This window comes from Sinohyriopsis cumingii, chromosome 12 (genome assembly GCF_028554795.1).
Source record: "Sinohyriopsis cumingii isolate HCF-2022 chromosome 12, ASM2855479v2, whole genome shotgun sequence".
NCBI classification, from domain to species: domain Eukaryota; kingdom Metazoa; phylum Mollusca; class Bivalvia; order Unionida; family Unionidae; genus Sinohyriopsis; species Sinohyriopsis cumingii.
In genome coordinates, this window is record NC_142972.1 from 46,979,232 (window position 1) to 47,002,855 (window position 23,624).

A 23,624-nucleotide genomic window follows, 5' to 3' on the forward strand; every position below is an offset into this window, starting at 1 on the left:
TCAAGATTTAGGCTATCTTTGAATCTGTTACAGAATTTGTTCAAGAAACCATGCGATTATTTTTTCCATTTGTGTGTGCACGATACTTTAAGTAGCTATTCATTACATTATTATTATTATAATCATTATTATTATTATTATTATTATTATAATCATTATTATTATTATTATTATTATCATTATTATTATTATTATTAGTATATGCAACACGCATACTAATGGGTTTTTTTTAATACTTATCCCTCTTTTTCATTCTCTCCTATATTGTGTTAAGTAATTTTTATATTTGGGAGATATGTACGTTTTTTGCATCGTAGTCTAATGGGATGAAAAAATGCCTCCAAAACAGCTTATTGGAAAAAGGTGTAATCAGGAACAACAAAGCCTCGTATATGAGCGAAAACAGCGGTATAATAAAAAGATGACCTAAACAAACTGTAATGCTAAAAAGGTGTTCTGTATAGTCACGTTGTTTTCTAAGAATTAGTCAGTTTGGGACTTTCCTATGTTTTCAATAGTGACACGAAAGGAAAACGTGTTTGACATGTGAAACTTATCAAGGTTCTGAATCTTTAGTGCATGATGACCTTTGAATTCCTATTTACATTGTTTCTTGGGACAATATAATGAATGATGCTGATTGTAAACATAATACCTCACTATTAATGGCTGGCAAACTTAAGTATCATATTCAAGTTTCTCATAAATTATGTAGCATAATTTAAGTGCCCCAAAAGTCATACATCAGCAATAAATGCACCCTCACCCACCACAACCAACTACCGACATATGTTGATATAATGTTCAGGTGCAACTCTGTCTTATCAACTTTACTTCATAAGGTTCAAATTTTCGGCATAAAACATTAATTATTCAGTGTTATAGACATAATTCAACCTAACTAAGACACTAATAACGTAGTACCAAAGTGGCACCTTCAAAGTCACGGTTCTGAAATAAACTCTGAAAATTATTTACTCTTCTTGTCGCTAATTATCCGTCTGTTTTTGCCGCAGATCTATAGTAGTAATTAGAAACATATCTGTTAGTTTTGCAATATAATATTGTGATTGGACTCACGGGCCCACTTGCTTTGTATCTATGAGTAACAGAGAACTAAATGTTGCTTGTGCAAAACTTGTAGTTTTAAAATGACCTATTAAGACCGGCTGCCATTTTAGCCATGCCTTCATCTCGTTAATTGATAGCTTGATATGACATAAAGGTAATCGATACAGACATATGTCTGCTCCTGACATATCTTCATTAGCAGTTTTGATAATTATTATCAAAATTATAGAAAATTCCTCTCAGCTGGGAATGTTTATTAATTTCATCATTCCTTGGTCATTAAACATTCTGCGTTTAATAAAGAAGTAGTATTTAGTATTTGTGCGTTCCTTATACTCGTACTTGGATGAATACATAACAAGATTTGACTCTGAGAAAGTGTTTTACCATTGGGATTAGATGTTTAAAATCCTGTCATGAAGAAATTACTTTGTTAACACCGTTTTAAAAACTATATCTTACCCGATAATTTTTGTATTTATAAATTTTATCGCACAAACGCATTCTGCGTTTTTAGACGTCTAATTAGCAACTAAAGCAACATTATTATTATTATTATTATTATTATTATTAAGGGTTGGAGGCCCCGTATGGTCGAGTCGTTGCAAGCGCTTGCCTTTACCGATCACTGACATCTCACTTCTGTCCACGTGAGTTCGAGTCTGGCGCTCGGTCAATGTGGGTATGTGAGAAAGCTTGCAAGTACCTTCCCGTGGGTAGGTGATTCTTACTGGGATTATTTGGGGTTTTACTCCACCAGTTAATCTGGCCGCCATTCAAAATCCAAAACAACAACAACATTATTAACTTTTTTATTACAGTTTTTAAAGTTTTAAATATATTGGTATGTCAATCTTACTTCATTTTCATCTCATGGAATATAATATCTCTATGACTGTTGCACATTCTCAATAACACTTCATGGTGACACGAATCAAGTCATCATGTCATATCATGCGAAGACATTATGTCAGAGACGCCTGTTTATGGCTTGTAAAAATAACATACGCTTTTATCACCAGTAGATGTTGTAAATGCTGCCAAACGCTATTTGTAAAATAATATTGCTGCATTTACAGAAAGTACTGCAGTCTCAATTTTAACAAGTAAAATAAAATTTCGGTAATTGTCACAGGTTACATCGAATATCGAGTCTGAAACACAACAAAAAACTTTCAAGAAAACAACTTTGCAGCCCCTGGCATTTACTACACAGTTTGTGCCAGTCCGTTCGTTTGTGCTGAAAACTTCACAGCTTTCCATACAGGTTCCCATCACTGATGCTGCAACATTATATTTCCCCTTAATGATTCCAAAACACAATCAAAATCGAATTTTATGACTAATAGGACCATTTTAACCAGCAATTCCTTTTTTCTAAACACTATTCCCACTTCCAAAAGATCGTAATGAACTTCTGATAATCCGGACTTTCATTATCACACTTTAGCTGGTGATATAATAATAATAATAATAATGATAATAATAATAGAAATAATAATAATCATAAATTGATGTCACTGCAGAAGAGTTAGGCTTGGCACGTTGACAGAAAATAAACTTACTCGCGGTGGATACAAGCAAACATTTTGAGACCAGAGTTTTTCGCTTAAGCAATTTTTGTTGTCATCGGTAAGCCTGACAGATTGCTCTTACTCGATCATTTGCTCTTTTACTCAGTCTATCGCTAGGAGTACTGATGGTCTTGCCTGAGTATATGTTATCAAAACATGACAATGTTTGGCGCAACATCCTTTACGATCGATAGTCGTCAACTTTTGTTTTCTTTTTTTTTTTTTGCGGCTTTTTTTACCCAGGTAGATATGAGAGGCAAAGTATACAAATTTAAAATCTCAAAAGGAGTAGGATGTCTAGCCACCACCACCAAAACCAGGCTTTCCTTCAGTATGTAAAGTGCAACTGTTAACTATGTAAAATATATGCCTATGTGTCGCACATAGTACTGGTGCTGAATAGAAGCTAATGGTGTAAACTCTAAAACCATGATTGTGTAGACACAGTGGGTCATACAAAAGTGTGTGCGAGAAACATGCATACATACATACGTACGTACGTACATACATACATGCATACATACAGACATACATACAGACATGCATGCATGCATGCATACATACATACATACATACATACATGCATGCATGCATACATGCATACATACATAAGTCAATGTACGATTTGCGTATTTGACTGCAACGATAACATAATATTGGCATTAAATTGATAACAGTACGCAAAATATTAAAATCAAATAATAAGGATACGCGCGATGGCATAGTCGGCCTATCTGGCAGAACAGACTACGTCGAAACCAACATTATCATTGGCAAGATAGATTCAGAAAAGGAACTAAATCCATTTAAGTCATACGTAAGGTGTCTAACATAAAGGATTTAGAGGAATTATGACTAAGAACGCTTTCCTTGATACACGTACAAGTGGTTGATAAAGCAATACTAACAGTATGGAAATTACTATAAATCTGAACCTATACATTTAATAATATGAATTTATCATCGATTGAATACCACCAAATTTCAAAGTATTTCCGTTCTGGTTTTCATGTGTTGTGTCTACTAGATCTCACATAAAATTACAGATTAAAGGCATGACAATTTTTGAAACATTTTTTAATGTTCAATATTATTAAATGCTCTTTTAAAACTGTTAGCTATGAAATTAATCACTGCTACGATTTAAATGTCACATGGAAAAACCATAAAAGTGGTGTATCATGTCGTATTTTATACAACCACGAAGCAAACTTACACTACACATTTTAAATGAATGCGTCCTGATCTTCGGGCTATACACGTGCCTCTGATATAATTAATTATATTAGTCTAGGGCGATCGTACTTTCGCCTCGCTATTGTTGTCGGACTGTGTTTGTCGTATGATTGTCCCGACTTTGGTTTAGACATTCGTCATCTGATATAATGGAAATCCCGTATCTAAACCCGGTACAAGTTCTTGCAGTGTGAACAAGAGCAGTGGGCGTGAAATCTGTACTTTCTTGGAATATGTTAAGATAAGCAAGCTGGACCGGCAACGTTTTGTAGACGCAGTCTAAATATATTTAAAGATAAATATTATACAGGATATCACACAGGCATCACATGATTCAAGCATATTAATCAAAGCTGTAAATGTGTCTTTGAAAAATATAAAAGCTTATTTGTTCTTAATGGTCTTAATAAAATGTTTTAAATTTCCACCATCGCCGTGAGAATGTTTTAACTTCTGATTAACTCAGTAAATTTCGCGACCGCTCCGGTGGCCTAGTGGTTAGAGCGTCCGCCTCGGACGCGGGAGGTCGTGGGTTCGACCCCCGGTCGAGTCATACCAAAGACTTACAAAAATAGTGCTGCCTCGCTTGGTGCTCAGCATTAAGAGATTAGTTTTAGGACTGGTCGGCCTGGTGTCAGGATAATGTGACTGGGTGGGACATCATGCTACATGTCTGCGGCATGATTCCTCAGTGCTAGACATCACTATAAACTGCCACACTGCCGACATCGTAGCGATATGACTGAAAAATTGTTAAAGCAACGTTAAAAATACAAATCACACACACACACAGTAGATTTCTTTATTAAGCTACACGATGTACTCGTTAAATTTATAAACGCTAATAGGTTTGAAATGATAGCACAATTCTTACATTTAAGACTGAATAATAAACGGCCATAATACTTGCAGACAATTGTCTTGCCTGAAAGTTGATTATTACAATAGAATAAAATATTGTGTGATTCATGTTGCAATGTTAGCTTGCTTCAAATTACATTAATATGTGTGGAGTGTTTTGACTGTAGTGATGTAGAAATTTAAGAAACAGTATTACTAAAGGGTTTGACGAAGAACGATGTTTTCTTTACTACGGTTATTAGGGCGTGAAGCATGCCAAATGTGAAATGTTTTCTGTATTGTTTACATTCAGTATATTTCGACCTCAATTTCGTAACCACAACAACTCTTTGGCTCGAACATTATGGATCGCCCAACCTTTCCTTAGGACATGACACTATACTAGCACATTAACTATGTCTCTTTGGATCGAACTGCTACTCCCATCTAGTTGTATAGGGTCAAAACTTGTTTATAACGTTGCTTCCATTTGCAAACAATACTAATATCATATATTAAATGATGTCACCATTTTATGACAAAATGTGTGAAAAATATGTTTACATTCGAGAATTAAGGACACCGCGCTTCCGCCCCCCCCCCAAAAAAACCCAACAACAAAATAGTGTTTTCTTGGAGCCTATGATGGCTCAAGGCTGCTTTTAGTGCACGTGATAAGGCAGTGAGTCTGAAAAGATTGTTCGAGAAATAATTTTAAAGAAGGAAAGTTTTAATAATTTAGGCTTTAGAGGGGAAAATAAAGACGATACTAGTAAATATTTAGCAGATTAACGCTAAACTGAGATTTAATGGCACGAGAAGCAGATGGTTTTCTTTCTCTGTAAAATAGGTGGATTATAAATTGAGAAACTGCTTTCACATTTCAATAACAGATAATAAATTTACAGTTGATCACTTCGATCAGTCATATCAGATAAATTTCAACATCTGAAACCGTACAGTTTCCTTGCATGTTAAAAGCAGTACAATTTCTTAACAATATCCTATTTTGTTTTCATTTGATTTTAAATTGATTGTAAAGTTGCAAAGCTATTTCATCATTTTATTTACTTAATATATCTACATACCTACAAAGTATAAAAAAGCAAATAATGTATAAACTCTTATAATGTAACTGCTCTCAAAGATGTCTTAGCAGTTTTACCGGTGTTAGTGATCAAGTAGTTACATATAGTCTCGGACATAGTGATCAAGTAGTTACACATAGGCTTGGACAAAGTGATCAAGTAGTTACACATAGGCTTGGACATAGTGATCAAGTAGTTACACATAGGCTTGGACATAGTGATCAAGTAGTTACACATAGGCTTGGACATAGTGATCAAGTAGTTACACATAGGCTTGGACATAGTGATCAAGTAGTTACACATAGGCTTGGACATACTGATCAGGTAGTTACACATAGGCTTGGACATAGTGCTCAAGTAGTTACACATAGGCTTGGACATAGTGATCAAGTAGTTACACATAGGCTTGGACATTGTGATCAAGTAGTTACACATAGGCTTGGACATTGTGATCAAGTAGTTACACATAGGCTTGGACATTGTGATCAAGTAGTTACACATAGGCTTGGACATAGTGATCAAGTAGTTACACATAGGCTTGGACATAGTGATCAAGTAGTTACACATAGTCTTGGACATATTTATTTAAGGTCGGTTTTCGTAATTAACCGTAAATGAGATTATCCAGCTGAAGGTCGTTTACCGATTAAATAATATGCATATTTATTCACTTGAATAATTAAAATAAAATAGTCGTGTACATTTATTTTTTTACCTTGATGGAAGATGCTATGTTACATATTTTAGCAAGTTTATATCTGTCATCTTTTGAACTACATTTTCACAACTGTTCTTTTTCCCTATAACAATCTCCAGTGTTGTTTTGAACAGGTTGAGGAGTTTCATTTAACATGTTGGAATGTATTTCGTGCGTCAAGACATGGTCACGGTAGATTTATGTACACCCATATCCATAAAGTGTATCAAAGTAAATGTTACCCATACAATACGAATATGCATGAATTTTCGCTCACGTTGTTTTAACATTTTCAAAAAGCTGGTATTGACATAGACACATGCTTTATTAGACGATGATTCTTAGCAATATGTATGCCTGATGATCGTATTTCTTTATATTCTGATTAAAATTTACGTATAGTTTACTCCATGCATCACCATTTTTGTGTTTCGAAATTAATTTTTTTCCCATTCTTGCAAGACAAATATGGCTCTGAGTTGAAACTATGGAAAGAGTGAAGGTGATTTTTTTATATTGTCTTAGATAAGGGCTTTAAGTTACACTTTCCACTGGAATTATCTTTCACCCAATGCAATAATTAGTGCTCGCAATATTTATGTTAAATTATTCAAAGCAGCTTGAACATTATTTGTCATAATTGTCTGAAGGATTACGAATTGCAATGCAAGGTAAAATATTAACTTAAATTATATTTAAAAGATTTGAATATTTGAGTTATTTATGCCCTTCATATCAAGTCCAATACTAAAGTATCATCAACATTAGGTTCCTTCATACATATTTTCAGATCTTCAGGAGCATCGCATTGGAGGATTTATCTTGGTAGGAATGTACCTTAACGGTAAGAGCGCGAGTCAGACACGTTTTCTTTGAGACTGAAAATCATATAATTTACCGTATGCGGATATGACATCTGAATTGCGTGAATGTCTCTAATACTAACAGTTATTACGGCTATGCACCAAATGATTGAACATTGTCAAGCTGTGCACATTTTTAAAAGCAAATTATGACATTATTCATTAAAGTATTTATGTGATTTTTGTAGAGACTTGACAGTATAAATCGGAAATAGGCAAATAATTTAGATGAAGGTATTATTGATTGGAACATAAATATGACATAATTTATGACACAAGAAGTGCATAGGACAGTTTAAAGGTGGGATATTGTTTGCCCGACAAGGGTTACTTATACATAGAATTCTATGCATTCGCTTCAAGTATCACATCTCCACTTCTGTGCTTATCAACTACTGTTACCAAATGCTATGCCTTTAGTTCTAATTGCTTGACTTGGGCATAAAAGAAAAAAGACAATTAGTCTTCGTTATGTTGTCACATGGTATCTAGACTCTATCCACTACTGATGCTTAGACTAGAGTACGTCTCAGTCTCGAATGTGAAAGGGGCTGGGAGTGTAATTGCACTAATAGTCTGAAATATGTCTTGTCTTTGAGGTGAGAGCGGAGTGTGATCAAGCCATTAAAAGTATTGCAGTTTGTAGCCCATTTATTATCCTTTATTTAATTACAAAATGAGTTTTAAGATATTTTCCTTACTTTCTGCCATATCAGGAATTTATTTATTTGCGCAAGCTGACGTTAGCAAATCGTAACCCAGCGTCTTGCTGTAGCCGTTGAAGTTCCAAAAAGGTGCTCATCCCAAAAGAGTTTATGTCTGAATTATGCCCATCTGACCGAAGTAGAAAAGTTTTGAGTGACCGACAGTCAACCAGCACATTGCCTTTGTCATCGATTTGTGGACAAATCAAAGTCAGTAGTGTGATAATAAGACGCTTATTAACAGTCTTTGGGTCACTCGCTCCTTCACCCTGATCCATCGGCTAGTAAGTCACTCGCTCATTCACCCTGATCCATAGACTAGTTAGTCACTGACTCATTCACCCTGATACATCTGCAAGTAAGTCACTGACTCATTCACCCTGGTCCATCGGCTAGTAAGTCACTCACTCGTTCACCCTGATACATCGGTTAGTAAGTCACTCACTCATTCACCCTGGTCCATCGGCTAGTAAGTCACTCGCTCATTCACCCTGATCCATAGAATAGTTAGTCACTCACTCGTTCACCCTGATACATCGGCTAGTAAGTCACTTACTCATTCACCCTGGTCCATCGGCTACTAAGTCACTCACTCGTTCACCCTGGTCCATCGGCTAGTAAGTCACTCACTCATTCACCCTGGTCCATCGGTTAGTAAGTCACTCACTCATTCACCCTGGTCCATCGGCCAGTAAGTCACTCGCTCATTCACCCTGGTCCATCGGCTAGTAAGTCACTCACTCATTCACCCTGGTCCATCGGCTAGTAAGTCACTCACTCATTCACCCTGGTCCATCGGCCAGTAAGTCACTCGCTCATTCACTTTGATCCTTCGGCTAGTAAAACACTCGCTCATTCACCCTGATCCATCTGTTAGTAAGTCACTCGTTCATTCACCCTGATCCATTTGTTAGTAAGTCATTCACCCTAATCCATCCGTTAATAAGTCATTCACTCATTCACCCTAATCTATCCATTAATAAGTCATTCACTCATTCATCCTAATCTATCCGTTAACGAGTCACTCGTTGATTTAAGTATTTGAATAGTATCATGAAAAAAATCTAATTGATGTTTCTGATAGAATTACAAACTCTACAGATTGCTTATTGTTTGTAACGACAAAAAGACAGACAAACAAATTGTATTGCACAAATTAAGTTTTCGGAGACAAAACGCAACTTTTTTAAAAGACAAGTTATATTGTTTTGTGTTTTCAAATATCAGGTAATACCAGCGATGTTATTGCTGTCGTTTATTTATTTACTTATTTATTTATTTATTTATTTATTTATTTATTTATTATTATTATTATTATTATTATTATTATTATTATTATTATTATTATTATTATTATTGCTATTATTGGTGTTCTTCTTCATTTTTATCATAAGTTCATATTATCATACAAATCTGTGAAGCATTTTATTGTGTGTGCTTGAATATATTTATAAGATAAACAGGTCAGCAAGAACAAAGAGTCTTCGGATTAGTTTTTCATGCATGGACAGTGTTGTCAGATTGCCATAAGGTTTAATTCGATATTGCACTCAAGAACTTGACATGTTGACTAAATATTACATGATCTACGGGTTAATTCTGACGACAGATGACAATTCTGCGAAATCACAAATTTCTTGTAAACAGTATATTTTTGAAAACATTCGTACAGGAGCGGCAGGTCATCTTTGACGTAAGTCATTTATTGCTTTATAAGGATCCCTGGCTTCCAAACTCAGCACAGTCAACCAGCAACACCACAGAGAAGGTAAGATATATTGTTATGCTAATTATACCATAAGATTATTTAGCGAAGAGTACTGAGTGGATTGAAGAAACTGTAACGCTTCTATAAAATTAATTTTAATCTACATGATTATAAACAGAAAATGTATACACTGTAAATCGAACAATTATGTTCCCTGTTGTGGGATTAACTTATTAAAATGATGATGTTTATTGAGTTTGGTTGCTTTTGAGTTCTTACTTTAACTTTATGCATACGCATATCTTGTTTCTACGAAATGTACCTACTGGTTTTATTTTTTATCAGAATATTTAAATTAGGTGTAGGTTAGTTTGTAAATAAATAAATAATGAATACATATTTTATGTATGGTAAGGTTGAAATTTGTCGTAAATACCTAGTGTACAAGACAGTGTATTCTACATTTTCGTAAATATTTATTAGACAAGGGTTTAATTAGCACTGTCATGAATGTCAGGTCAGTTGCTTATATTGTTCTTAATGATCTATTTGACAAATCTGTAGCTAAAATAACACCGTATTTTGTTGACAAATGTGTAGCTAAAATAACACCGTATAGTGTTGACAAATGTGTAGCTAAAATAGCACTGTATAGTGTTGACAAATGTGTAGCTAAAATAGCACTGTATAGTGTTGACAAATGTGTAGCTAAAATAACACCGTATAGTGTTGACAAATGTGTAGCTAAAATAACACTGTATAGTGTTGACAAATGTGTAGCTAAAATAGCACTGTATAGTGTTGACAAATCTGTAGCTAAATTAACACCGTATTGTGTTTACAAATATGTAGCTGAAACAGCACCGTATAGTGTTGACAAATGTGTAGCTAAAATAGCACTGTATAGTGTTGACAAATGTGTAGCTAAAATAGCACTGTATAGTGTTGACAAATGTGTAGCTAAAAAAACATCGTATGGTGTTGACAAATGTGTAGCTAAAATAACAACGTATAGTGTTGACAAATGTGTAGCTAACATAGCACTGTATAGTGTTGACAAATCTGTAGCTAAATTAACACCGTATTGTGTTTACAAATATGTAGCTGAAACAGCACCGTATAGTGTTGACAAATGTGTAGCTAAAATACCATTGTATAGTGTTGACAAATGTGTAGCTAAAATAACAACGTATGGTGTTGACAGTGGAAAACGCATCCTTGCGTACTATCACGAGTGTATTTTGTATACATCATACACATTATATTCATGACATGCAATTACTCTTCATTAGCTTCATCTAGGATATAATTACTCATCAAGGGACTTAAAGTATCACTAATGAAACTATCTATAGATACTATTTTGTTGCAGCAAACCGTCCCAGTTTAAAAATTCATCTGTCACGGTGGACAGAAACCTAACAAAATTAAAAAAATCACATGATGCAAACCTTGCCAGAAAAATAATGATAAAGATAATAATATGATTATAATTATCATTGTGATTATAATTATTATTACTTTTTTGCAGACGTTTTGCCCTGCTCTACTCAGGAAAAATGAGGGCACAGTACACATTTGCTGCCTTTCTCATTGCTGCATTTATTAATGGTAAGTAATACTTTATTACAAAATGTTTTCAAACTGGGCATTGTTTATCTTGAATTTATTTTTCCCCATCCTTTTTTTCAAAATACGTTAAGAACAATATACACATTATAATAAGCAAACAAATAATGGAGACAAAGATGAAATCCTGGCCACCAAGATAATCTTGTTATAAGCAGGTGCAGAATTTCGTTCAGCAAATTAAATACAATCACTATCCTGATGGACTGATCAGATTCCAAAGAAGTTGGAAATGTGGTAAAACATCAACCAGATATTTGTCTGAAACCAATATCTATAGGAACAACTTTTATAAGAAAACTTGCATAGAAGTTTATATAGTATTGAAAAGTTGTTCAAGGATTAAAAGAAAAAATGGGGTAAAGTTCTCTACTTGAAGACTTTGTCAAGTGTGGTTGTAATGGGTTCATTTGAATTTGAATTACTATTTGAATTACAAAAAATATAGTCCTAAGTCTATGTCCTTGTATTCATTCCTCGGCCATAGGAGATTTCGTCCATTTGAAAATGGCAATTTTACCTTTTCATGCAGTCCGGATGAGTTTTTTTTAAAGTATATCCGTCATTTACTCAAATAAATATCGTTGATTCATTTCAAAACGCAATGTATATGTGATTTCCCGCTTTCATTTGATGTTTCTGAGTAGTAATAATAAACAAAACGAAAACAGAATTAGTATTCCAAAAGACGATTATGATACGCAGATAAAAAAATAAATCTCTAGAAACCCTATATAAAACTTAATAAATTCATTGGCATTTCAATTGCTTCTTCAAACTTTACTGTTTTCTGGCCTTCTGTGAGACTTTGTTTATCAAGATTTAATAATCGGGAAAACTATTACTCCCTTCACAGGAATTAATGCAGACGCTCCAGCTAGTTTTATTAGCCTCAGCAAACGAAGTGCCGAAAATGCACCAGCTAGTTTTATAAGCCTCAGCAAACGAAGTGCCGAAGACGCTCCAGCTAGTTTCATCAGTCTCAGTAAACGGAGTGCAGATGACGCTCCAGCTAGTTTTATTAGCCTCAGCAAACGAAGTGCAGAAGACGCACCTGCTAGTTTCATCAGTCTCAGCAAACGGAATGCAGATGACGCTCCAGCTAGTTTTATTAGCCTCAGCAAACGAAGTGCAGAAGACGCTCCAGCTAGTTTCATCAGTCTCAGTAAACGGAGTGCAGATGACGCTCCAGCTAGTTTTATAAGCCTCAGCAAACGAAGTGCCGGAGATGCCCCAGCTAGTTTTATTAGCCTCAGCAAACGAAGTGCCGATGACGCTCCAGCTAGTTTTATTAGCCTCAGCAAACGAAGTGCCGATGACGCCCCAGCTAGTTTTATAAGCCTCAGCAAACGAAGTGCCGGAGATGCCCCAGCTAGTTTTATTAGCCTCAGCAAACGAAGTGCAGAAGACGCACCGGCTAGTTTCATCAGTCTCAGCAAGCGGAGCGCAGATGACGCTCCTGCTAGTTTTATTAGCCTCAGCAAACGAAGTGCCGATGACGCTCCAGCTAGTTTTATTAGCCTCAGCAAACGAAGTGCCGATGACGCTCCAGCTAGTTTTATTAGCCTCAGCAAACGAAGTGCCGATGACGCCCCAGCTAGTTTTATTAGCCTCAGCAAACGGAGCGCAGATGACGCACCAGCTAGTTTTATTAGCCTCAGCAAACGAAGTGCCGCAGATGCCCCAGCTAGTTTTATTAGCCTCAGCAAACGAAGCGCCGATGACGCTCCAGCTAGCTTCATTAGCCTCAGCAAACGAAGCTCCGGAGATGCCCCAGCTAGTTTTATTAGCCTCAGCAAAAGAAGTGCCGGAGATGCCCCAGCTAGTTTCATCAGCCTCAGCAAATGAAAATCTGGAGATGCCCCATCCATTTGTATTAGCCTCGGCGAGTTAAGCTCTCAAGAGGTGCCCGCAAGTTTCATCATTCTTTACAAACAAGGTGCTGGTGACAATTCAGGAAGTTTCATCGGTTTAAACTAATACGTTCACACGTTTGTAAATTAATACTGTGATAGGCTGTTGCATTATTGCCGATCGTAAGTAAGATCTGACGCATAGATTACCGGGTATATACCAGTTAGAATATTTTAGGAATTCCAAAGCTTTAACATTTTGATTGTCACTGGCATTTATCTGTGAGACCTGAATAGAACTCGTTCAGCCTGAAGAATGCTTATTATCTGCGCGTAGATTCGTGCATAAACCTTAAAATATATGAGGATTTTTCCGGTTTAGCTTAAATTGCAATTACATCTAGCAGCAGCGTAGCAGCATAACGATCAGTTTGATGCTAGAATCAAAGATTGAAAATAAGCATTATACATGAATTCCATATCGTCACTCTGAATAGAATATATATATATATATATATATATATATATATATATATATATATATATATATATATATATATATATATATATATATATATATATATATATATATATATATATATATATATATATGTGTGTGTGTGTGTGTGTGTGTGTGTGTGTGTTCTTTTGCTGTTTTGTAGCTATATAAACATTATTTCTGCGTATGGTGCTGTGTTGTTTTATGTTTAGAAGTGTAGGTTTAGAAATGTTAGAGACTTGTTCTCTACTGTTATACTTCCTTGGCAAATGGAAGCTATCTTATTTACTGTTGTAAATAAATAATTTTATTAATGAAAAAGTCTTTTGTGTTCATTTTAATTTCTATGTAGTTAATTTATGGGTTACGTTGTCATAAAATAACTTCATGTTTACAAACCATGTATTCTAAATAAAATAGCAAACGTGATCAATAACTACAATACTACGGATTTGTGCTTTATATATAAGATATATATGCATGAATATCTTGTACACATTCTTGGTAGCCATTTTCATTAAGTAATCTGTTTTGTAAAGTTTAAGAGATGTTTACTCTGATTAGGATATCAAATTAAATTTGCATTCTGTTGCGATATTTATCTGATTCAATCACCGAAAAACTAAGATTTAAAAAAATACAATGCAGCCTATCAGTAATTTAGTCTTAGTCTTTTTCAAAACTGACATTGTAAAGCCTCTGCTGAAGAAACCAACACTAGGCCATAATGATTTAAAGAACTACGCCCAGTTTCTAATCTCCCATTCATATCAAAAATCTTAAGAAAGGTTGTTCTATCCCAGCTTGTATCTCATCTAAATTCAAACAGTCTTTTTAGCAATGTACAATCTGCATATCGCCCTTGCCACAGTACTGAAACTACTCTTCTAAAAGTAGTTAATGACATTCTCTCTGCGTTGGATAGCGGAAAGATTACAGTCCTCACCCTCTTTGTTTTGTCTGCAGCATTTGGCACAATAGACCATGATATATTACTTCACCGTCTCCAGCATGTATTTGGCATTCATGGTACAGCCTTACTGTGGTTCAAGTCCTACTTGGTCAACAGGACACAAATTGTATCTGCAAATGGAATACACTCCAGCCCAGTTGATCTATGTTGTGGTGTTCCACAGGGGTCTGTTCTTGGACCTGTTCTCTTCATTCTGTACACTCAGTCGCTCTCAAGTGTCATAGATCATCATCCAGTGTCTCACCAATTGTACGCTGATGACATCACAAATATACAAATCTAGCCACCCAACTGAAGTTGATGCTACCATCCAAGGTGTAGAGAGGTGCATTTCTGAAGTGAAATCAGGGATGACATGTAACAAGCTGCAGATGAATGATGATAAAACTGAGGCCATTCTGATCACAACACAAAGACTTTCTCATTCACATCATTTACCTCAAACAATCAATATCAGCAACGCCAACATTAAATTCACACAATCAGTACGAAACCTAGGTGTTACTCTGGACAGTACTCTCACATTGCACCAACATGTCATGAACATATGCAAGGCTGCATATCTTGAGCTGAGATGCATCAGCTCAATTCGCAAATATCTTTCAGTTGATGCTACTAAAATACTTGTGTGTTCATTAGTACTTTCAAGACTGGACTATTGTATCTCAATTCTGGCTGGTTCATCTCAATATCTACTCCAGAAACTTCAAAAAGTTCAAAACACAGCTGCTCGGATCATACTTAGAGTACCACTATCAGAGCACACCTCCCTGCTGCTCTGTACCCTACACTGGCTATCCATTCAATCCAGAATCAAACACAAAATTTGTTCTCTGTGCTCCGTTTCACTGTCGGACTCTAGTCCAACATACCTATCCGACCGCACCCATGTGTACACAGCAGCAAGATACTTACGCTCCTCTTCTGACAATCGTATACTCATTATTCCCACTATGAAAACAAAGTCATATGGAAAACTACATAAATATGCCAAGATTTTGCACCAAATGCCTGCACTGGGGACACTATGCCCTCAGATGTACATTCAAACCAAGATTAAGTACTGCGGAGGTCAACACAAAGGAGAATGCCACACAATTAAACAAAAATGTGCTAACTGTAAAGAAAACCATTATCCTAGATCGGCAGAATGCAGATTTGCAATAAAAGAGAAACAAATAGTGGACTTAATGAACGAAAAACACCTCACCTACCATTCTGTCAAAAACATTATTTGTAAAAACAACCCCAACACACCAAAATCTACCTCTGAAACAATCAATGAGCACCAAAACTCTCCACGCAGAATCAGAAGGGAAAACATTGCACCGCAAAACATACCCTCGAATCAGGAAACAAAAGAACCAAAAACTACAACCCACATTGTAACAAACCATGACCACCCTGATAACACTCCAGATACAAACAAAACTGTCACCCCAAACATCCCCAAACCTAACACACACCCCAACACAGAATTAATACAGGAAGTAATGAACCTAACAACAGGAACCCTAATGCAAGATCTCAGTAGCATAATGAGAACCCTCAAAACCATTTTCACCATACTAGCTGATTGGACCACAAGACTAACAGATAAAGACAACGTCAAAAATGAATAGTACAAAAAATAATAAAATCACCATCTGGCAATGGAACTGCAGAGGAATCTTTAAAAACCTATCAGAACTGCAGAACAAACTGAATAATACGGCCGTAAAACCAGACGTAATCTGCCTACAGGAAACCCTCATAACACAAGAACACAAACGCCTGCCCAAACTACAAGGCTATACCCAGGGAATCTTTAAAAACAGACCTATGGGGCAGAAAGGGGGTGGACTAGCAATTTTTTTAATAGATACACTAATCTACTATGAAGTAATAGAATTACCCTCTAACCTAAACATCAATAATAGCATCGAAATAATGTCAGTAATGATAAATATAGGAACCACAAACATTCAAATAATAAATGCATACGACCCAGGGGGTACCTTCTGCCCTACCAACCTAATCTCACTAAAGGCAATCACTAATAACAACAACAACAATCTAATGATCTGTGGCGACTTCAACGCACACAGTGAATTATGGGGAGGTAAAAAGAAAGATCAAAGAGGGAAAATGGTTGAAAAATGGATAACTGAGAACAATCTGGTCATCTTAAATGACGGGTCGAACACTAGATTAAACCCTGAGGATGGCGCTCTCTCAGCCATAGACCTAACCATCACTACCCCAAAATTGGTTCAAATCACAAATTGGTGGGTGGATCAGGAAGATACGTTAGGAAGTGACCATTTTCCCATCACAATCAATATTCAAACAAAAACTCAACACATTCCAAACGAAACCCCACCTAAATGGATGTACCAACAGGCAGACTGGGACCAATTCCAATTATTACTAGCTAGAGTAAATCCAAATCACTTAGAAAGCCCAAGTATTGACATGTATTATGATAACATAACAGACACAATTATAGAAGCAGCTAACCGATGCATACCAAAGACAACTAATATCCAAAATAAAAACCCTGTACCATGCTGGACCCAACAGTGCACTATAGCACATAAAGACAAAAAAAGGGCCTTAAATAAATATAAACGCACCAAAAATTCTATCTACTTCCAGCAATATAAAGATAAAGAAAAAGCACTAAAACAAACTATAAAAACTGCTAAAATTAATCTATGGCAAACCCTTTGCTCTAAACTGAGTCTAAAATCAAACTCAAAACAAATATGGGACAAGATAAAAGCCATCAAAGGGAAAGCAACTACCTCAGCCCCAAAAATTAAAAATGCCATAACAAATAAAGATAAGGCAGACCTATTAGCGAAGCATTTTTCGAACATGAGTAGCAACAATAATCACACCAGAAACTTTCAAGAACACAAAAAACTAATGGAGGGAACCCAACCTCAAATGTTTCAAGACCAAAGAACAAAAGAATCTCACCTAAATAACGACATCACAGTACATGAATGGAAGATAGCCATACGATCCAAAAACGAAACATCCCCTGGTAAGGATCAGTTAGGTTACATTATCTTCAAAAACTACCTATCAATATAACAATAACCATAATCAAACTCTTTAATAGGATATGGGATAAAGGCCAACTACCCACCAAATGGAAACAGCCATAGTAATACCAATCCCCAGGCTAGGTAAAGATCCCAGCAACATAAATTCGTACCGACCCATCTCCTTTACAAACAATATTTGCAAAATAATGGAGACAATAATCGCAAATAGGTTGAAACACCACCTAGAAACCAATAACCTACTCTCCATAAATCAATGTGGCTTTCGGAACAAACGGTCCACAACTGACAAACTTCTCAGATTGGAAACAGACATCAAACTCGCTTTTAACGCACATAGGAAAACGGATCACAACCTCATAGAGGTTTTTTTAGACCTAGAAAAAGCGTTCGACCTAGTATGGACCAATGGACTAATGGCCAGATTAAACCAATTTGGAATAACTGGACGCTTGTTCAACTGGATTGGCGATTTCCTCACAGGCCGGAAAATTACCACAAGAACAGGCAACACCCATTCGGAAGAATATTCGCTTGAAAATGGAACACCACAAGGCAGTGTAATACGTCCCTTACTATTTAACTTAATGGTAAACGACCTTGACCTCAATGCAGCCTCCACAAAAATAAACTTGTCACAATTTGCAGATGATAGTGGCATATGGAGGAATGGAAATCCTGCCAATAACACAGTAGTTAAAGAAATCCAGCAGAGCCTAGACAACATAGGGAGATGAGGTTTCAAAATATCTCATGAAAAAACTGTAGCAATCATATTCACCCCCAAACGAAATAATAACCTAGTCTATCCAAACTTCTATATACAAAATCAATTAATCAAATACGTAACAGTAGTAAAATTCCTAGGAATGTTCTTTGACAGCCACCTCACATGGAAACAGCACATTGAACAACTCACCCAGAATTGTAACAAAGATCTCAATTTACTCAGGAACATCACATGGACTGACTGGGAATCCAACCAGGAAACCCTCATCACGATATATAAAACCCTAATTAGATCAAAACTGGATTACGGTTGCCAAGCATATAACTCGGCTAAGCAACCTGTACTACAAAAACTTGACACTATCCAGAGAAAAGCCTTACTATTATGCACAGGAACACTCCCCTCAACATCATTAGAAGAACTACAAACACTAGCAGGAGAACTACCCTTAAAATTACGTAGGCAAGAATTGCTCCTCCGATACTCCATTCGATTAGATACCCACCCAGACAACCATCCCACCAAAATAGCTATAAATAAGTGTAAAGTTGTCTTCAAACCCAAAATCATACCCATTACACTAAGTGGCAAAGTAATCCTTGAACTAAGAGAAAAGATACCTCTACTAAAAAACCAGGTAACAAACAATACAGACCAGAACAAATCACCATGGTTACAAAAACCACCAAGGATTAACACTGAAGCTACCAAATTAGACAATAAAGAAAGACAAGAAAACTTACTAAAACCTGTACTGGTAAACGAAATCAACCAAAAATACCCGGACTATGTTAAAATATATACCGATGGATCAAAAACAAACAACCCACCAAGAACAGCAGCAGCAATAGTCATCCCTGAATTCAATATACAAACGGGTTCCAGATTACCTGACTATTGCCCCATTTACACCACTGAATTCTGGGCTATACTTGAATCACTACAATGGATCAAAGACAACCAAATACCTAAAGCAGTCATTATAAGCGATTCCCTAAGCGTTATCAAATCGATCCAAAATCGCAATACACACTCTAGGGAACAATTCCTCGACAGAGCATGCCAATTAATCGACGATATCACCACAGCACATCAATTAGTCGAGCTCATGTGGATACCGTCGCACATTGGAATCTCTGGCAACGAAACAGCAGACAAAGTTGCAAAGTTGCAAAAACCAGACTAGGAGATTAAAACTCTATCAAGCTTAACTATAGCTCTACAGAAGCAATAAGCTTCGCACAAACATATATAGACCAAACATGGCAAGATTTTTGGAACTCCTCCACAAAAGGTAAAAAGCACCATGAAACCCAAAAAAGCTTAGATAGGAACATACAGCTACCTAAGGGTACCTATTTAGAACAGAAAACCATAAACAGGATAATAACTGGAAAAACTAAACTAGCAAGCAGTTTTGGAAGGTTTATAGGACCCAAACCAGCAACATTAACTGCTTTAACTGCCACACCACCGAAGATCTACACCACGTATTCAAAATCGGATGTCCTAGATGTCCTTAACGAACCGAGTAATCAGCTAGGATTCCGGTCCTAGATGTCCTTAACGAACCGTGTAATCGGCTAGGACTCCGGTCTCTTGCTAAATAAAGTATAAATAACATTCAGTCTCTAAAAACATTAATTAATAAATAACTTAAAGAGGTAATATCTAAAAACTTATAAATAGCATAACGTAGGAAACACACCCTAAACACCTCGACTAGTAATACCATAATAACCTTGAAAATCTCTCTTCATACATGATTTCTACTAAGAACCTCTATAAACAGCACAGAACATCCCCCTCCTTTTAGAACATTTTAAAGAAGCAAAAAAGAAAAAAAATCGAAAAAAAGAAAAAAATAATAAAATAACAAAAAAAAAATCGCAAGAAACACCAGGCAAATGCAACAAGAAACCAGCGATGTAAAGTAAGCAGGACCGTTCCCGAGCTCTCCTTCCCACTAATAACAGCCAACCATTCAACTGTGGGGACTTTTATGGACCCACAGATTGAGGCCAAACTATCAGGGTTCCTTGAATCCATAAAAGCCTGAGGGAGGTGTCACCATCCCCTTCCCCAGGAACAACTAGCAGGCTGCGGTTCAGTCAGAAAAAAGTGGCACATGCACAATTGTGCGCACGCCACTATAATTAAACTCAACAACAACAAATATGGACAACGTTCTTTTGTATACCAGGGCCCAGCAACGTGGAATGAATTGCCCACTGAACTTAGACACAAAGACACAGTGATCATATTCAAGAGGGCTCTCAAAACTCATTTCGACTGCAAGAACAAACTTAAAGACCTAATAATGTTTCCTACCTGAAATATTCTCAGCATGTTTTTTATTTTTTAATGTTTTTCTAATTTCATGGTGTTTGTTTTTGTAAGAATATTATTATATGTTTTTATCTTACAGGTGTTGTCCAATGTTGTAAAGCGCTTAGAGCTTCTAAAGATTAGGCTCTATACAAAGTTCTTATTAATATTATTATTATTATTATTATTATTATTATTAATCTGGCAATGCGAAGTGAGTTTACGTTTTGGTGATGTCTAAATCGTCTCTTGTTAGTTAACAATTGATATGTTCAACAGAATTTCAAACTCACTGGACTAATTTCAACCAATCTTGACAGGAATCATCGTGGCGAAAAGGTCTTTAAAGTCTGTGAATATGAGGACGATTCACAATCACAATTTCGGCCGCCGATGCTAAATTGAAAGAAACACGGCTCCTTTTCAAGACCGTTCCATGATAATTCAAGATATGTAATAGAAGTATCGTTACCTGACGGATTATCCATCAAATATGGCTCACGTTGCGAAACATATTAAAGATTTAAATGACATATCACAGACAATATTAATGCAGAAAAGGGCTTCCAATTTTTGTATAACCCACAGTAGTCTCCAGATATGACCGCAGTCACTAAAACAGTAAAACCTTCAAACATGCTTCGCCTCAGAAAGTGCTAAAACATAATTGACAATCTTTTAACAAAGGTGTCTTGAAAAAAAGGTGCTTCACATTTAGTTTTACAAGTGTTTCTGATTAACGTACGTACATACATACATACATACATATATACACACTCATACATACATACATACATACATACATACATGCATGCATGCAGGCAGGCAGGCAGGTAGACAGACAGACGAACGTACGTACGTACATACATACATACATACATACATACATATCGGATTCAGCCAATGTGGGTATGTGAGAAAGCTTGCCAGTAGCTTCTCGTGGGTCGGTGGTTCTTTCCGGGGTTTTTTCCGGGTTCTTCCTCCGCCATTAATACTGGCCGCCATGCATAGCCTATCGTGTGCTGAAAAATGGCGTTAAACCCAACAACAACAACAACATACATGCATGCATGCATACATGCACGTACGCACGCACGCACGCACGCACACACACACATACATACATACATACATACATACATACATACATACATACATACTCCACGAAAATAGGTTCTTTTATCAAGAGGAGTTTCACAGGCATCTGATTGAGGGACAAAATCAGTCTTTATCTAACCTTTTCCTTTACATGTTATCAGGTCTAAATTTGAGAAAAATTTAAAGAGAGTATGCGTAAATATGCTGAGAGACAAAACCGCTGTTTGTAAAGCGAGAGGTTTTTGATGAATTGGCGAAAATCACAAGAGTTTCACCAGCCTTAGAAAACGCAGCTATGGAGATTCCCCAGCAAGTCGCACCAACCTGAGCAAACTCAGCTCCGGAGACAGCACAGAAAGTTAAAGCGGCCTAGGAAAACGCAGCCCAAATAGTATTCCGAGAACTTATTCAGTCTTGGCAAGTTCTGCTCTGGGGATAAGTTACCAAGATTATTATCAACAGATGCATGATTGGGACAATCCAGAAAGTTTTATCTGCATTAGTAAACTCAGTCCAGCAAGTTTCTTCAATTGCGGCAAACTAGGTCCTAGATATGGCATAACAATTTTTTTTTAGTCTTAGCTAGTGAATCTCTGCAGAATTTCCAGAAAGTTCCATTAGGCAAAAACAAACGTAGCATCCCAACAAGTTTCATAAGTCGAGCAATCGTAGCTCTGGGAACAACCCATAAAGTGTAATCCACTGCGGCCAAATTAGTCCTTGTGCAAACCCAGGCAGCAAGTTTTGGGCTAATTATGAATGATAGTAGTGAATAACGTACACGTTTGATATGCTACTCCGCATAAACTAATTATAAAATATATTTTCCGTTCTCTTTGTTTCCAACTGACCGAACGTTTTGAGAGAAAATAAATAGGACCTGTTGAATTATTTGTTTGAATTATATATCTGCACGTGTTATTGTGTACTTATTTTAATGTTTAATGCATTTGCTTTATAGTCAAAAACACGTTTTATGTATTTGATTTCATCCTCATACGCAAAGGAAATTGTTTTTGTCAAACATGGATACAAACTAGCAAGTTCATAGGTCGAGCTAAAGCACTAACAAACACACACACACACACACTGCCTTTTATCAGCATTTTACAAGCATTGCGACACATTGATTTCTAAGTAGAACTGAAAGCATTTCGAAAGTTTGAATTTTAGAAGATTCTTAACTATTTCCATTTAATTCCAAATTTTTTATGTTTTGTGACAACATTGAAGATGACATCATAATATGAAAGAATATCGGGTCTGAGCTTTAAATTTAAATAACTGGACTGTATGTTTGTCTTGGTCTTACTTTGTCTTATTTCTATTATAATTTGTTGTATATATTTACTCGTTTGTTTTCACGTTTATTTTTAAATGCAGATTAATTGAATAAATTAGTTTAAAAATTAAATCACGATCTTTTAATTTCACGTCTAGAAAACATCTAACTAAAAGTACATACTTTTAATTCACTTTCACTACCTCAGATACGAAATGCAAATATTGTTGTCTTTTTAAAACAAAGTGAACATTTTAGTCGTCGCATGACCAAAACATGAACTGACTTTAGAAACGTTTCATATAAGGACTGACAAGGTAGTGTTACTTATAATGAACTGAGGAAGTTCATGACCTTGGAACTGGATACGACATTTCCAAAGGTCACACGTATACAGA

General features: G+C 36.0%; 1 protein-coding gene across 1 annotated transcript; it reads left to right on the top strand.

Annotated features, from left to right (window-relative positions):
* Positions 1-9,734: 9,734 nt before the first annotated feature.
* Positions 9,735-14,083, top strand: LOC149786389 (uncharacterized). Its single transcript, XM_089976811.1, has 3 exons — positions 9,735-9,841; positions 11,313-11,392; positions 12,267-14,083. The coding sequence occupies exons 2-3, from the start codon at positions 11,341-11,343 to the stop codon at positions 13,256-13,258; spliced, it is 1,044 nt and encodes a 347-aa protein (XP_089832937.1). The 5' UTR covers positions 9,735-9,841; positions 11,313-11,340; the 3' UTR covers positions 13,259-14,083.
* The last annotated feature ends 9,541 nt before the right edge of the window (positions 14,084-23,624 follow it).

Coding starts and splice junctions, on each gene's coding strand:
- LOC149786389 (XM_089976811.1), top strand. CDS start 11,341: ATGAGGGCACAGTACACATTTGCTGCCTTTCTCATTGCTGCATTTATT. Junction 11,393..12,266: donor CATTGCTGCATTTATTAATG/GTAAGTAATACT, acceptor CTCCCTTCACAG/GAATTAATGCAGACGCTCCA.